Genomic DNA, 17,835 nt, shown 5'->3' with positions numbered 1-17,835 from the left:
CAGAGAATAGGACATTCTGGTGTGTCATGGTGCACATTCACCCAAAGATGTATAAAAGGTAATTCATTTCTTATTCCTTAAGTTTCCCCTCTGCCTGTATAGAGTGAAATTCAAGAGCTACACGTGAGAGTCAAATCTAATTTAAAGAAATCCATCCCTTAACTTACCACATCATGAGTAGTCTATAAATGTTTACATAACAGTAATAGCCAGCTAATCCATGGCTTTATGTTGAGTTTAAACACTGAATTTAAGAAAGTCTAGTAGAACAACATTGAATTGCCTTAATTTTTAGATTTAAACAAAATGAAAATGTGATTTCACAATAGGCCTATGCTAGCTACACATGCCTGTAAACCCAGTAACTTGGGGGGCTGAGGCAGGAGGAGTACAAGTTTGAGGCCAGCCTCAGTAACTCAATAAGACTCTGTCTCAAAATTTAACAAATAAGTAAATAAAATAAAAGGACTATAGATGTAGCTCAGGAGTGACTGACCCTGAGTTCAAACCCCACCACTACTACTACTACTACTACTACTAATAATAATAATAATATTAATAGGCACAGGCTTCATAATTTGCTATGTGAACAAATCAATACTAAATTATCACACTAAGCTCAGCATACTAAGTTACAAATATACAAATGAGAGATTTGGGACCAGTTTCGCTGTTCTTTAATAATGGAAAATAAATAACATATATGGGCATATGTATGTATTTGTATGTAAGTGTATGTAGATCAGCCAAATAACTTCTAAATAGTAATTATTACAAAACGCTTAGCAAGGGAGAAATAAAATATAATTTTAAACAGTCTACTTCTATCTCTATTATTTTCTAAAAGATGTCAAAGGAAGGAATTAACAGTTAGCTGCTGAGATTTACTTTGATGTTTAATTTTAATAGGAAGAAGTAAACAACCAATTTAAGCTCTAAAAATATCTCCTGAACAAAAATGTTTTCATCTTGAATTTATTAGAAAAATTCTAAGTTGTCAATTAACTTGAGATCATTGGATATATATGGCCATAGGGAATTTTAAATATCAGAAATCATAATTATTTGCCAAGAAGAAGGAAATCTAATATTAAGTTTAGGATTTTGAGCATGAAGCCCAAAGGTACCCAATTAACAAATCTACCACCTTAATAAAGTGAATGTTCGAAGTGACATACATATCCAACAAAATCTCTGTCAAAAATACTGGCAGTTTTCTTGACAGAAATTGAAAAACTCATCCCAATATTTACATGAAATTTCAAGGGACCAGGAGAGTTAAACAATCTTTGAACAGAACAGAGTTGGATGGCTGGCATCTTCCAATTCTAAAACTTACAATGAAGACATATTAGTCAAGACAGTGTGACACTATCATAAAGATGGACATATAGATCAACAGAATAGTTCAGAAGCAAACTCACATATTTATGGTTAAATGATTTTGAACAAGGGAACCCCAGACCTTTCAACAGAGACTCTTTTCAACAAGTAACGCAAAGGTGTCATGTGTCCTGGTAATTCCACCTTTAGGTACACACCCCCAAAGATATGTGAACATTTGACCACACAAGCAGTTCTACACAGATGTTCACAGTAGTACTGCTTAGAATATCCACAGGTGGAAACAACCAAACGTCCATCATCTGATGGAGCGTCAGCAGAAGGTGAGGCTCGAAGGGTGGATGGCATTTTGCAATAAGATAATGAGGCACAGATCCGCACCACAATGCATCGCCTCTGTGCTATGTGCAAGAGTTAACCACAAAAGACCACCCGTTATCTGACTCTATTGGTACAAAATGTCCAAAAGAGGGCAATCTATGAAGACCACAAGCAGATTAGTGCTCACCCAGGACTGCTGGGGGAGGGGTGGAGGGCTGAAGGAAAAGCTGGGTGGATGCTACAGGGCATGGGGTTTCTTTTAGGGATGATTTTGGTGATGGTCACCCAACTCTGTATATACTAAAAGCCATTAAATTGCATGCTTTAAGTGGGGGAACTAGGCTACATGGGTTTTATTTCAACAAAGCTTTTTAAAAATGATGTACATTGATAACTAGAACCTTACTACAAGATAAAAGGGCTTTACTAAATGAGAATCTACATGTAATTTGTGTTTTTTTCCTTTGACTCTTGAAGTTAAGTTTCTGAAAAGAAGGGGTACAAAAGAAATACAGGCACCAGTTATTTGGAGAACTGAGCATTAATAAAATTAACAAAAATATCAAGAATCCCAAAATTAATGTAATGTTTTAAGATACAGAAAGTACTTGTACCAATGGTCTTTTAGTCAACAAAACAGCAAATTAGAAAGCCACTCGTCCCCTCCTCTCACTGACTTTAAACATGGAGATAACATACCAGAGATAGGGAAGTTGATAAACTCCACGGAATCTTGGAGAGAGACTTAGAAAGAAGATAATTAGAAGGAATGATAGCCTGCCTTAGGAAAGGGACAGAGCACATTGTCCAGGGTGAATCGAGATAGCAAGTGGGGCAAGAAGCAGAACCAGCCTGGTCCCAGCTTAGGCTGCAGAGTAGTGATAGTAATTCCAGAGCTCAGCTTGGGTGAGGACTCTCATAGCCATGCAGGCAGAGGGCTGGACCACTCCTAAGCATTCACTTCCACTCACCTCAACAGCTGGCTTGGCAACAACATCAAAGTATGTGTATACTGTAACACTTACAGAAAAATTCAAATATATATCGAAGCTAAATTTAAGAACAACTGAGCCAGGCATGGTGGCACATGCCTATATTCCCAGCAGTTTGGGAGACTGAGGCAGGAGGTTTGATAGCGAGTTCAAAGTCAGCCTCAGCAAAAGTGAGGTGCTAAGCAATTCAGTGAAACCCTGCCTCTAAATAAAATACAAAATAGGACTGGGGATATGGCTCAAAGGTTGAGTGCCTCTGAGTTCAATCCATGGTATCTCCCCCCACCCAAAAAAAAGAACAACTGAGAATAAGAGAAAATTACGAGTGATACCAAAAATAAAAGGGAAACTACTTATAAAGAACATGCAATTTGACATTAAAAATGAGATAACAGAATAATATTTTTTAAAGTTTAAAGAAGGAAATTTTGAACCAAGAGTTTTATATACATAAAATTGTGTTTGTGTGGGTGTGTGTACACACACACACACATTTAATCTCTCAGGAAGAATGTCACATAAAATATCTCCCTAAAAAGTCTCTTGGAGGGTTCTACTAGTGAAAAATGAGAAAAATGCATGAGCAAACAGCTAGAAATAAAAAAATAAAAAACATTCATTGTTATTTAGATATTCTGTAATAAAGAAAAAGCACATTCAAAATATTAGGATCAAAATTTGCAGGTAGTATCAACATCTGGAAGGAGAAACAGGGAGTCAAGAGCATGCTAAACAGTAATCTTGTTCGAGACGGGCAGTGGAGGAATGTGTTTGTAAGGGATAGACTTGCTAGGAAAAATAACCACCATGAGGATGGTGCCAAGGAAGGGGTACCATGAGAAACAAAAATGTGATATGAAGTATTTGGTGGACCAAAGTCAATTTATCCAACAGAAGCTGGGAAAAGAACCAAAAGGAAGGCGGGCTAGTAACAACACACACATACACACAAATTGGATAGCTGAAATAAGTATAGGTCTTGATAAGACATTAATTTTTGCCACTGTATACATCAATCAAGAGATTCACAGATTTAGGGGGAAAATACAAAGCCAACTGTCTCTTACCCCAGAGACAAGTGCAAAACAGGACACAAGATGTGAATAAGAGAGAGAAGGACCACCAGGCAAATATAAACTAGAGAAGGCGGGGTAGACATTTTTAAACTCCACAAAGCAAAATTTAAGGTTAAAAAAGTCACAGTGATAAATAAGGAACAAAAAATTGGCAAACACAGAACAAGAAGATGTAATGCTTAAGAACACACATGCACCTAACAGTAATTTCTCAAACCCCACCAAAGACCATGTGAGTTTCCTGGTTGTCTGATAACTCCTTCTCCTCTTTAGCTTACATCTACATTACTGACATTCATTTCCCCCTTGTTACTTGACTTTAGCAGTGTTTGAAAATGTTTTAAACAGACGAACAAAGAAGAAAATGTGGATTCAACTAGTCCAGGTTTTCTATTTGCTAAGGGTTTTGTACTAGCATTTGAAACAAGAAGCCAAGATGAAATGACAGCACTTGCCGTAACTTTCATCTAATCACCCTGTCTCTTTTCCAATTTCTCCTCAAGCAATGGAAGAGAAACATATAAATTTCCTAGTCTTTGAAGCTTCTACAGCAACCTGTGATCTAGAGTAGTGAAAAATCAAGAACACAAAGCCGGACACAGAACACATTTTATTGTCTCCCAGTATAGGTCTTTTGGATAGTATCCATGAGGTATAACAGTTTTATTTTTTCAGAATCATCAAAAATGCTATAGACAGAGTCAATTATATTTGTATTAGGTCTGGGAGGAGCTGAATTTTATATACCTTGCTTTCCTTGAAAAGCAAAATCTTAAAATATCAACATATAATTAGTCAAATAAGAGGATAAAATATTTCAATTTGAGAGTGTTTTAATTTTCCTACTTAAATACTGATACAGATAAAATATAAATAAAATAACAAGTGTGCAATTGAATTGGTATGCTTCAATATTATTCAATTAATCAATTAATCATTAACCACAATCTGTGAGCTTTTTACTCATGGGGTTATTTCTCTCAGAAACCATTCCACGCATTGTTTCAGGATTCTGACACCACATTTACTTGTGCATGATGATGTGTTCCACTGTAGTCTATTTTTGTACTTGTGACAAAGGACAGTGATCACACAGTCATTCTTCACACACACACACACACACACACACACACACAAACAATTTATACTTCTCAACATTTACAAACAAAACCATGTAACTAAAGTGCTACTTGTGTCCTCCCACTGTTTATAGTAAACTTTGCTAGGGGCCACTGGATGCTACAAGGACTAAGTACCTGTGCTTTGTTTCTCCCATCATAACTATACCTTAAATTCCTTCAGCTCCTATCTGTCAGGGAAAGGCTGCCAGGTGAGCAGTCTGTCACTCTTGCCTAGGCTAATAGATTCTCCAGTGGCTTTTGTTACAGTTCATGTCATACCATTAAAACTATGTGCCTTGAAAATGGCATAACATATGTAGCTGAATCTTGTCAACTCTAGATAATCAGACTGTGTGTGGCTTCACAAGCAGATGCAGATTAGAGAAACAATATAAATATGCAAAGCGCTGTGGTCCCCTTTCGGCACCACTGTTCCTACCTCTAATGGCCCTCGCAGAAAGTCTGTTTGTTCGGCTCCTACTTCCAGTGCTACATCAACAGAAGCAAAGGGACGGCTGGCCATCTGCTGTCGTTCTCGAAGCAGTTGCTGGAGGGGGTTAAAAATGATCTGTTTTAAAATAGGCTTGAAAGCACATTAAACTCAACAATATCTGGATTCATTTTTGAACAAATGGCACTGAAAATTCAGGAATCATTTCATACACACATCCATATCAAGAGAGATAAAGATGAAAATTACCTTCTCCCCATGGCCTGGGTTATATTTCCATAGAGGCATTAAATGTATAGTGCCTACAAATAACTTTTCCCCTGACCTCCATCCCACAAGCCTAATAAAATGTACTCAAAAGCACTTTGAAAACCTTGGGTGAGACGTGCTACTTAAATAAAAAATGCTATTACAATGATGGCTTATGCCAAATTTTCCCACTCAAAATAACCTATGCTTTTGTCTTAGCCGAAGAAAATAACAGTACAAATGTTTAAGAAATGATAATGAAAAGTTGTCAAAATGCATGAATAGAGATTAAAGGAACATATACCCTACAAGACTTAGTTTTGTAAGATGTCAAGATCCCCTGTCAATTGCTATGGAACCAGCAGGTATCATTATTGGTGGTGTTTATAACTTTATTCAAAGCCTCCAAGTTCATTATTTTAAATTTGGAATGATTAGTAAGTTGCAGAAGTTTTGTGCCAGGGCTTCTAAAGCACCCTGGATATTTGTTTCTTTCTCCTTGTGCCTACTGTGGGATTTGCCCAAGCTAAAACCAATAAACCTTTAAGTCCCAACCGGCAACCAAGCTAATTCATATTTATGCCTCTCCTTGTAATTATAAAATTCATTAAGTCATGATAAGAAAAAATTGATGGCCAGTACTAGATATTGCAAATCTTGCCCCTTTCATTCTATACAGCTAATAAAATTATTATTAAATATTAAAGGAGGATGAGCGATGCAATTAAATACTCTTTCAAATGAGAAGAAAATCATATCATTAAAGAAGGCGGAATCCTTGAACACAATGAATGGCTTCATTATTTATGGAGACTTTTACAGATTCACTGGCTTTAACTTAAAACGTTAACTGCTGGGCTTTGCATGCAAATGGATGCAGCCCTCTGATGCATCATTCATAAGATTCCCTGTGGAAGACAAGGGACACAAGGCAACACCTGATGGCAGTTTATTATTTACATATTTAACACCTGTGACACAGTGGTGACGGTGTTCATGAAATGAGGATCTCAAATATAATCTAAGACTTTGCTTATCCATTATTTAATAGAGACATACACATAATAACACGGGATTACAGTAATGCAACCATTAATGAGTAATAGTTAATGAGTAATAGAAACTTCTTAAATGACACTTTTTCCAGAAGTAATGAAGTCATACTAAAAAATATGTTCGAAGTAAACAGCAAATGAAATTTAATTACCAAATTATTCCCTTTAATATAAATTTAAAATTATATTATTAAAATTATAGCTACTAGTAAATAGACTCTGGTCTGCACCTCTCGATAGGAGCGGTTAATGGATCTGAAGAGTCTATGCAAAATGCAAACACCATACTGAGTGATACTGAGAGTCGAAGTCACTGGCTCTCTTGGTCTTTGATAGAACCCTACAAACAGACCAACATGCACACATATTCCCCCAACACACATACACACATACACAATTTACCTTTCCCAGAGTCATGTACAAGTAGCTCTGAGAAAACTGTAAACTCTAGTTCACATTCAAACACAGATTTCTAAAACTTATATTAACACATTTTTCCATTTTTATTGGTTCTCCTCAGTTTGTACAAGGTACCTCATATGATTAAGTGATTTTAGGAAAAAATGAGAAGTTTCTGTTTCCTCATCTTGCCTTTTCTGTACACCTGAAAGTAAAAGGTCTCGAGTACACAATCAATGAATACTCAGTATCACAACTCACAATGTAAATTGCTCAACATCCTAAATTCACTATCTTTAGCAAAGATTGAGTTCCCTGGAATATCATATAGTATTGTAACCCCTAATCTTCACAATAAAGAAAAATCAGTGATTGAGACTTCTGCTAAATTTTTATAATTTTATTTGTAGAATGCTAAAGTATTTTTAAAGATTCTAAGGCTGGGACTGGGCTCAGTGGCAGAGCACTTACTTGCCTACCAGGTGTGAGGTACTGGTTTCCATCCTTAGTACCACATACGAAAATAAGCAAATAAAATAAAGGCAGGCTGTCTACGACTACAAAAAAAGTTAAAAAAAAAATGATTCCAGGTTGTCCTCTGAGCTTTGAGTTTCCAGACTTTAACATGATAGTTTGCATAATATAACATGATAAATGATGATGATAATAACAATAGTAATAATTAGGGCACAAAGGGAGGGCATCAGTTAAGGGTACATACAAATTTCATCTGGGCTACTTAGCAGATTAGTCTGGGGCTTTGCTGACACAGCTGAGTTTCCGACTTTGAGGAACTAAGGCAAATGCTCTTCCTATGAACCTTAGGAAGGGTGAATGGTTTTCTCCTGAAACACTCTCGCTTTGCTGTGGTGACTCTAAAATAATAAAATAGAAGAAATTGCAATTATCTTTGCTACCAATTTCTGGTTCCAGACCTTATCCTAACAATTGTCCTCCTTCTATTCAATTAACAACTGAATGCATTACTTCCTGCATTTTGCAGAACAAAAGGAAATGCCAACAATATGCTTACAATTTAAATTTGTCAATCTCAGCATAAACACGGACATAGACTATGGCATCCGAAGGGCCTGCCTTTGAAGACAAGTGTCTCCACTTGCCTTCTGACAAGTGAGCATAGCTGAGCATAGCCAAATGATTCAGACCTCTGGAAGCCTCATTTCTCATCTGTAAAGTGGGGCTCACTTTACATAGTACCTACACTATGCCTGTAGTGAAGGGGACCTGCTTTGAATCCCAGCATCTCTACTCACTTGCTATGGGACCATACCAAATTACTCAGGCTTTTCAAACACTCAGTCCTTCCCTCTATGAAAGGGGAGTAACTAGCATCTTCAGGTCATAAGGTTAGGATCTAGGAACTACAGAAAGAACGCACTTGGACCCCTCAACACAGAGGCGGGCACATTGTGAGCATGCAATGACTCTTCACTGGTACAATTATGCCCTTGAATTTCAAGCACTAATTTTGTCTTTGAAGATGGCACACTAATTACCACAGGCCCATTTTCTTCAGCACTGGTGACACATTTTGCTCTACGAGTCTCCCTTTTACCAAATGTTGCAAATTTATGAGACAGTTGGAAAATGTCATTATTGTTGTAAAATGAATTTATATTTGGAACTGCTCTGTGCGCCATTTGTGATGAAAAATGATTAAAAACACAACCTGAAAATTAGGAGAAAATATATAGCACTTTAAGAAATTTCGCAAATTAATTTACTTTCTGTGATTTTTTAAAAAATGAAGTCTAATGTGTACATCTATAAGAAGCCAAACAGCACATGTATCTGTTTGTAACTATTCTGTTACTGCCAATTATGCAGCAGAACACTAAAATCAAGAGAACAAGTTAATCATAATACAATAGATTATAATCATGCTGTCATAAACACTGATGTGAGGAAAATTTAAAAATTAAAAAGATGATCTTAGTATCATATTAGTTGTCCAAAATAACTGTTACTATTCAAAATCTCTTACAGAACACACCATGGAATTAAAAGTAATATGAAAATCCACTTACTTGACAACTAAGTATAGTAATTTCTCCTATCAAATGTATTCATGAATACAGGTGATTCTTCCACTTCCTACCTCTACTTCAAACCAAGTTCACATTAGACCCTCTCCCACTATGACAAGGCACACAGTCTCTAATAAACTGTGGAACAATGACCCTCCCAATGCACATGCACACAGCACAGCTGCTCCTGTCCCTAAGCTCCTCTCATCTCCTGCCTCTCCCTGGAGTGGTGAGGTTCCCACACATCCTCCTCCATCACCTCCAGATGCTCTTCTGTTCCACCTCTGCTACCAACTTTCTCTATATTAGTATGACACTGCTTCTTTATATATCCATTTTTTTCTGGAATCTTCTTTATGGCCAAAGTCACTTTTAGCAGTTTCTTATCCCCTACAGCACTTAGTGGATATTCAATAGGAATGAACAATGAATGCATGAATAAATTAAAGCATAACATTTTGCATCATATTAAAATAGGTAAAGGCAAGTTATAAAATTGATATTAATAATGAGCAAACTTTAAAAACTAGGATGCATCCTTTGATATTTGGACTTTATGTCTTATCTTCCAAAGTACGTTGGCATTTTTTAAAAATAAGGCAGTTTTGTGGACCTGTATTTCAAATCAACTCAGGCACATATTGTTCCTCACCTATCTGACTGCAATCAAGGATTATGGGAAAAGCTGCCATAAAATCACCACGATGCATTAGTGTATCTAAGAGCAATATAGTCCTAAAATTTGGGAAAGGTATAAAAGGAGAAATTAAAATGATTTTTCTATAGTCCTGAGTTTATATGCTGAAAAAAACCAAGAGCTTGAATCAGTGATTTAACAACAAACTTCATAAAAAGGATGTTTCTGTTATCAACACAAACACATTTAACAGAGCAATAAACAGTAGATTGTTCCTTTGGTGTTACAATGGCATAAAGAAATAAAGAGAAATGTTGGTACTTTTCAGAACCATCAGAGTAGGAGAATGCATGATTCTATCATTTTACATAACTGGATCTGCAAGGCATGAGGCTCAAACTCTTGTTCAGAATCTTGGGAATCTTTTGCTTTCAGTCTTCTGGTCTGGAGTTGGTTTTCCTGGCAAGTGGCATTAGCCCTTTATGGGAGTGTCCTGGCAAACTGTCTTTATTCAGGTTACTCTAACTTTTTTCTAGGTCTCCACAATCTTTGAATGACTGGAGATGTGCTTACTCTTGAAATACTACTGTTTACTTAAAAATGAAAAATTTCAAGTAGCTTCCTGATGGGTGCTTACTGAGTTTACTGAAAATATTCACTTCCAATGATTTTAAAAATATCTTTGCCAATTGGTATTTTTGCAATATTTGTACTAATTTGCAAAATAAACTTCAGCAATAGCCCAGAAGGACTCCAACCCAAACCTGCTCTTACTACCATGAAGCTTTCTACCACACAGATGAAGAATAAAGAATGGAAAATGTTTCCAGAATTTTCATTAAATCTAAGTAAAATAAAGTGATAATAGTTCACTAGCTCATGCAGGTACACACACTCATTTACACACACACATATTGCAGGGGCATGCCAGTGTATGTGAGAGAGTATAGTCATGAATATGCATATAAAAGTATACAAATTATAATTCAAAGTAAATACATTATAACTCAAACTCAAATTAAAACTAAAACATGTGAAAGGCCAAATTAATACTGTTAGCAAATATCTTTGCTGTCATTTGGATAACACTGATCAAATTCTTGGTATGAGTGAGACACAGTCTTCATAGATTTTTAGGCCTGGAAAGAATCTCAGAGATTCATTAGGCCAGCAATTCTTCAACCTAGAGACCAAAGACCTCTAAAAGGTACACAGATGATGATTAGAAAGTCCATAAACTAGGCATTATTTTATGATATTTTTATTTTAAAACTTTTTTCCTACAATTTAAGTAGTTTCAATCATTTAACTTACTGCTGTCTTCAGAACTTAAATGCTCCTCATCCAGAACCAAAATGTAAGTCTTCTATATCTTTAAACTCTTTCAACAAACAAGTCAGTCCATATATATTAACTTTTAAAAATGAAACAGAATGGAGTATGTTCCAAAAGCAAGTGAACAAGACACTAAATAATTTCTGACATCCCTATATGTGAGGTATGAACTTGTAACCTTATTTTAAAGGTCAAATGAATTTAAAACTCAAACATCTAATTCTAAAATTTCCTTTCATTTCTTTCCTTCATCTAACTTACTGATTTTCACACTGTGGTTTTTGTGCACACTTTGGTGTATATGTAATGCCACCTAGACTCTATACAGAATGAATCTGGGCCCTCCAAGATATCAGACTTACACATTCATTTTAGATTATATTTTCAATGTAAAAAGTAAGTCTCCTGGAACTCTGAAAATTGTCAATATTAACAAGAGCATGATGTTTACTAAAAACTATCTGGTCAGACCTTATTTTCATGTAATAAGGTCTTTAAAAGGCTTTATGCTGATAGATGTTAAAGATACTATGTCTTGCTTTCGTAAGTGTGGGCATTTTAAGTATGGATTGTCCTTGTTTAGGTTATTTTAGGAAACACCAAAGAAAATAAAGTATAAAGATCCTCTTCTCTTTACATATTCATAGTTAAGCATTTTCAGTTAAATGTCATAGGAGTGAAAGCTGTACTTCTTTCACGGATGTTTCTTCCCAACGTAACGCTGAAGTCAAGAAGATTGAGGAAACACCTACCAAATGTCTATTGATATGTCAATCACCATAAGTCTTCATGGAAAATAAGTATAATTTAGAAGGGAGGGTTTACCAAAATTTGAATTTTTATCAAAACAAAAGCTGTATCTTGAAGAATTCCACAAGGCTGCTTATCAAATAAGTTAAAGCTTCATATCACTCTATAGACCTTGGCAAAACCATTTTGTTTGGAAAGATCAAGCTGGTTAGTGGTGTGGAGCAAACAAACAAACAAAAAACAGTATCTCTATCAAATTATCACATCCACTTCTGAAGCTAAATATTTGCTTATATTTTTTCAAATATTTTGAAGTAAATTAGGAAATAACTGGAAATTTCATCATTGCTCTCTAAATGAAACATCAACATGCCTCATCATAGCCAACTCCTGGTTTTCACTGACAGTGTGTCCGTTGACTTCATTGACAAGAATCCTAATATATGAGCACTTCTAAAAATAAGATAGTTTGTGTCTTCATAATATTGAGGAGTTAATATTCCCTACAACAAACATTGATTATGTAGGTGATCAAAGTATACCCTTGTATACTTGTTTTTACCTTTTACTTGGCAACTGTAATGGTTTGGATATGAAGCATCTTCCAAAGCCTCCTGCACTTATGTAGGAATGTGTGGAGATAAAATGACTGGATTTTGAGAACAGTAAACTAATCAGTTCATCCTCTCCTCACCCCCACCCCTCTCTCTGGCCACAATGTGAGGCTTCTTCTTGGGCACTTGGAAATGGACTTGGCCACTATACCTCTGAAACCATGAGTCAAAAATATTTTCCCTCTTCTAAATTGTTCTTGTCAGGTATTTTGGTCACAGTAATGAGAAACTAACAAAAAATATACCTTTTTATCCACCAATGAGAAAAAGAAGCACTGTATATCTTGTGGGAGATATCTCCATGCATTAGTAAAACAAAATAATAAACTCAAAGTTTTATTGCCTTGTCAAGAAATCTCATTACAGATTGGAAGCAGATTATGAAGTTCTTTACTTAGTATTCCAAAGGAAGATGTTGAAGAGTATGGACTAAAATCCTGAATTTTCTTTTTTCTTTCTTTAGAAAAGTAAAAGCCCATTCTTAGAACAATTTTATGGAAAGCGCATTCATATCTGGACTTAACTTGATGAATAAATTTTACTGTAATCATTCATTAATTAAATTAATTTTAATGAGTTCATACCATGTGCCAGACATTTCTCTAGGAATTGATGTATGAGGTGACTTTTGATTCTACTCAACAACCTCTTCCCTGCTACCATATGTATAAATTTTTCCAAGACATCTACTGGGAGGCTAGAGGCAGACAAGTGGCAGACAATATATTTTGATATTGGAGGAAGGATTTATGTAGCCTTGAGTTGAAAGCAACAAAGCCTAATCTATTCCTCAGTGGGCAAAGCCCTGGCTATATGTAAAATTATTGCAGAATTTTTCAAAGGTTACTTCAGGCAATTTTAAAATTAAAATGTGGATTCTTAATCCCTTCTTTGTTGACATAGATGGCATCACTAACACAGACTTTGCCAAAGATGATCTCACTTCAGAATAAAAGAAATCACACAAAATGGATTCATCCTGAAGAGTTTTAAAAACCCTGCCACTGAATGATGCAAGACTATCCTTTTTGGTGAACAATGTGAAATGCAACAGACCTCTGCAAGACAATAGTTTTGTCTTGTTTTTATTCTTGTTGACATTAAAATCAAAAGTCACAAAAACAAGTGCTATTACCAATTTCAAAGATTACTCTGGCTGGGTGTGGTGGCACACACCTGTAACCCCCGTGATCAGAGAGGCTGAGGCAGGAGGATCAACCAGTTCAAAGCCAGGCTCAGAAACTTAGTGAGGCCCTAGGAACTCAAAATACAAAAATGGGCTGGGAATATGGCTCAGTGGTTATGACCCCCCAGGTTCAATCCCCAGTACAAAAAAAAAAAAAGATTATTCTGGTGGTCATAAAAATCACATTAAATGGTATATGTGAGTTACATTTGCTCAACATTGACTTATATAACAAATGAAGAAAATATTACAGAAAAATGTAAAGGGAAATGCAAGATGGTAGGGAGAAACAGAGTGGAGAGGAGAAGTACTTGGGATAGGACGGTAACAGGTCTATTAAGAAATGGTGTTGGCCATAAAACCTTGGGCGGTCAGTCAGAATAGGCAAGCATGCCCCAAATTTCAATAGATTAACACATAAAAGTTTATTTATTGCTCATACAAAATCTACAGGTCTAGCTACCTCCCCATCCAGTAAGTCAGCAACACCATTAGCTTCAACCTTGTGGCTCTCCAGTTAAACTCAGACGTGTGTCCTGGCAGAAAAGAGATCAATGAATCCTGTATGAACTTTTCAATTCCTCAGTCCAGGAAGGACACATATCACTTTCCAGAAATGGTCACACAGCTCAACCTAAGGTAGCAGAGTAAATGGAATACTAGATGAGTGGGACAAAGGAGGTCAGAAAGGAACATTTCAGGCAAAAGAGTCAGTAAGTAGAAAGTTCCTCAGGCAAGTCAAACTTGAATTTTGCAGAAACAGAAATAAGGCTGAGTCTAATTAGGCCAGATGGCAAGAAACAGAATGGCCCAAAACAACATTGACTTTATCAAAGTCAAGAGAAAGCAAAATTACGTCTCTATATTATCAGGCACATAGATCTGAATAAATCAGATTCATTATTTTTTTGAAACATAATTTCTCTTTACAGTGCTCAGAGAATCCATTCCTATGATGTTAGAAGTAACTTGGAACAAAAGGTACAAGAAATAAGCTTTATCATCCTCAAAGTAATTTAATACACAGCCAGGAAAACAGCAACAGCAGTTAATCTCAAATACAATGAACCTAGCTCTCCCAATAAGTATCAAAAGGTCATTTTTTTGTATGTAACCTTCTTTAATACAAAAGGCCAGGTGGTTGTAATTTACCTGAGCAAATCAAAATGAGCAAAGGATGGGTACTGAAAAGGTCATCTGAAAGCTAGATCCCCAGATTGGATGTTAATACATGTACTCCGCAAAGAGCAAAAATGGGGAAGCTGGGTAATTTCAAATTTTAAAACCCACTACTTGAAAACAAATGTTCACCCCAAGGATGCTTCACTGTCACGCTGTGGGATATATTACTGGTCCAACTTAGAGGTCCAAGTTGTGAGAGAAATGCTTGTCCTGCTCTCAAAAAGGACCAAATGAATGCTGTTTGATGTCATGGGGTGTACAAAACCATCAAGTCAGCCTCGAGGAGTGAAAATATTCCAATGGAAATGACACATGGGCTCCGACATGTGGCCAGCACTTTGATTGAAGGCTCCTGCTACAATAAGGCTCAGGTCAAGCCCTCAGTACTTCCCTCCTCCTCTTCAGAGTTAATCTGTGAAAAAAAGACTTACCCACAGTGCTCAGGATTCTATTCTGAACCACCACATGCTAGCTTCCAGGTTAAGAAGACCTAAATGCATATGATCTGGTTAGCTTTTTCATCAAGTGTAGGGGACTTAAGTGTTGAACACTTAGTAACTTGTGACAATAATTTTGAAGTTCCTCAAGAGGTACTTAAATCTCCCTAGATACATAAATGACCCAAATGCTGGCAGTTTTCTCTTAATCACTATTCTAAAAATAATTTTTCTTTAAAGGAAAATGTGATTATTTTTCAATTAGCTAATGGAGTCATTTTCAGTTCAATATTTAGAGACTTTAAAAATGGTTCTTTTGTAAAATGTTCCTTTGTTAAGTAAAACATCTGCTAATTAAAGTTTTTTAAAGTCTCTGTTGGAATGTACCTATGATGTTCATTGACTAATTGGTGTGATAAATGAATAAGGAGTCTTATTTTCAATATTTTGTGAAAAGAGACATGATATAAAATTTTAAAAAAATTAAATTCGATTGTTTGAATTTTTAAATGTAAAGGGTATTTTGAGGCAGAATCGATTACTCAGGACTAATATAAATTGGTTTTCTTATATACTTAGAAAAGTGTGTTAAACCACAAAAGTCAGAATGTAAGGAAGTCATGGTCATAACAGACTCACTGGACTGACTCATTCTCTGAGGTGGGAGGACTCCTAGGGGTTACTTAGTCCAGTGTTCCATGCAAACAGGCTCAAAAGTTTTCTGAACAATGGTCATCTAACAAAGGGACCATAGTTTACTAAGTCTGCACAGCACTATTTGTTCGTTATACTGAACAAAAATTATATGCTTGAACTCTTTTTAGATCATTAAATTTAGGTAGTGTATTTCTAATTTTACTTACTAAAATTCCTTTGAAAATATACTAGATATTTGAAAATTTTTCTTACATCTTCAAATTAAACAGTTCTAATATCTTAACATTTTCATTCATTATTTATGTAACAAACACTTATGGACTATTCCAATGTTCTGGGAAAAGGGCCAAGCACTGGCATTTAGGAATTATGAAACACAGTCTTGCCCTCAAGGGGCTTACTCATAGTCTCCTGAGTACAGCAGAATTGTTTCTCACGTAACATAGTTTTCACTGTTTAGTTTTTCAATGTCCCTCTTAAAATGTAAAATGAACATAATGTTCTAGATATGATCTGACTAGGACTATGGTAGAAAACTACATCTCTTACCCTAAAGTACTTTGCATTTTTTCCCGTAATCAAAATAGCTTTTTGTTTGTTTTAGAATCACTCTGTTTTTGGACTTAATCAAGGCTTCCAGGTCTTTTTGACATAAACTTTAATCAAGACGAGACTTCTCCAGTTAGCTCTTGTAAGAATGAATTTTTAAAACCAAATTCAGAACTTCACATCAGTATTTATTAATTTTTCATGTTTTATTATTGTTACTGTTAACTCATTTGTCCTTGAGTGCAGAATTCTCTTTGAATCTTGAACTTCTAAGGTGTAATTTGCCCTCCCCACAGGATCATTGCGTTGACCCCCTCTAGTGCCTTCCCTTGATTAGGTCAACAACTTCCGCTGGCCGAGAAGAGTCAATACAATTGGCTTGCTGCCATACTTGTTGGTCATTCAAGGCAAGTCATACAAGCCTCCAAGAGGATGACTTTGGCCTTGCATATTCCAGGATTCCCTCCCTACAGTGGCATAGGTAGAACAGATAAAGTATAGGGATTTAAAAGCAGTGACAGTTTTCACAGGCTGTGTCCACTCTGGGAAACGAGGCACCTATGGTACCCAAGTAGACCCTTACTTAGCTAGGAGACTGGGTACACTTTCCTTTAATTTTCAAACCTTGTGAAATCATCCTTCGCTCACTGCAGAAATATATCCAAAATTTATCCTCCTAAACATTGCCCTGAAGTCCAACTTTTTGGATCATTTATTGCTGAAATCTAATTTTTATTCCTTGTATACATAGAGCATGAAGAGTGGGACCCAAACAGGGGGTAACTGTAAGAAGAGTCTATGTTTCCGTCTTAGCCAATCTCTCAGCAACCAATGACTAAGCAGCTTTCTTAGCTCTTTTAGTCTTGGAGACTAAGAAAGCTTGGAAAACTCAGCTTCTCTCTCTGTATCTCCACTGCTTCACCTATTAATGGGTACATGTTTTCCTGAATTTACTGATTTATGACAATTCCTATTGCCAAGAAATTTCTGATGATATAGTTATTTTTCCTTTACTATATATATATTTTGCTATATATATATTTTCATTTCTCACTAATGTATTCTATGTGACTAACAATTAACCTAAAATTTCCCTTTATTCTTATACAATATATTTCCTTTCTAACAACTTGCCCATAAATCTCTAAATTTTATAATCAAGTCATTTATTTCTTGGTTGATGAAAATTTTAAATGGATAGAGGAAAGAAATGAATCCTTTATTACCTTATTAAAGCCCTTTCTCTAGAAATAGACACTTATGGAGCAATCAGCAATGAATCTATTGACCTGTTGGGGTCTCTGGTTAGGCTTCCATTAAGTAGGCCCTTCTTATCCACCTGGGATTTTGAAAAATTGAAAAATAAGAAGTGAAGATAATGAATATAACATCAACTTTATTACTGATGCTACTTATTGCATCCAAATTTACA

At 35.8% G+C, this 17,835-nt stretch overlaps 1 protein-coding gene across 1 annotated transcript in view; it reads right to left on the bottom strand.

The window, feature by feature from the left end:
• The window catches only part of Atrnl1 (attractin like 1), a 723,769-nt gene that overhangs the window by 201,634 nt on the left and 504,300 nt on the right, over positions 1-17,835 (bottom strand). The window contains exon 27 of the mRNA XM_047554248.1: positions 5,294-5,401. Within this exon, the coding sequence (XP_047410204.1) occupies positions 5,294-5,401 (108 nt within the window). The remainder of the gene's footprint in view (positions 1-5,293; positions 5,402-17,835) is intronic.

This window comes from Sciurus carolinensis, chromosome 5, assembly GCF_902686445.1.
Source record: "Sciurus carolinensis chromosome 5, mSciCar1.2, whole genome shotgun sequence".
Lineage (NCBI taxonomy): Eukaryota > Metazoa > Chordata > Mammalia > Rodentia > Sciuridae > Sciurus > Sciurus carolinensis.
This window is presented reverse-complemented; position numbering and strand designations above follow the sequence as displayed.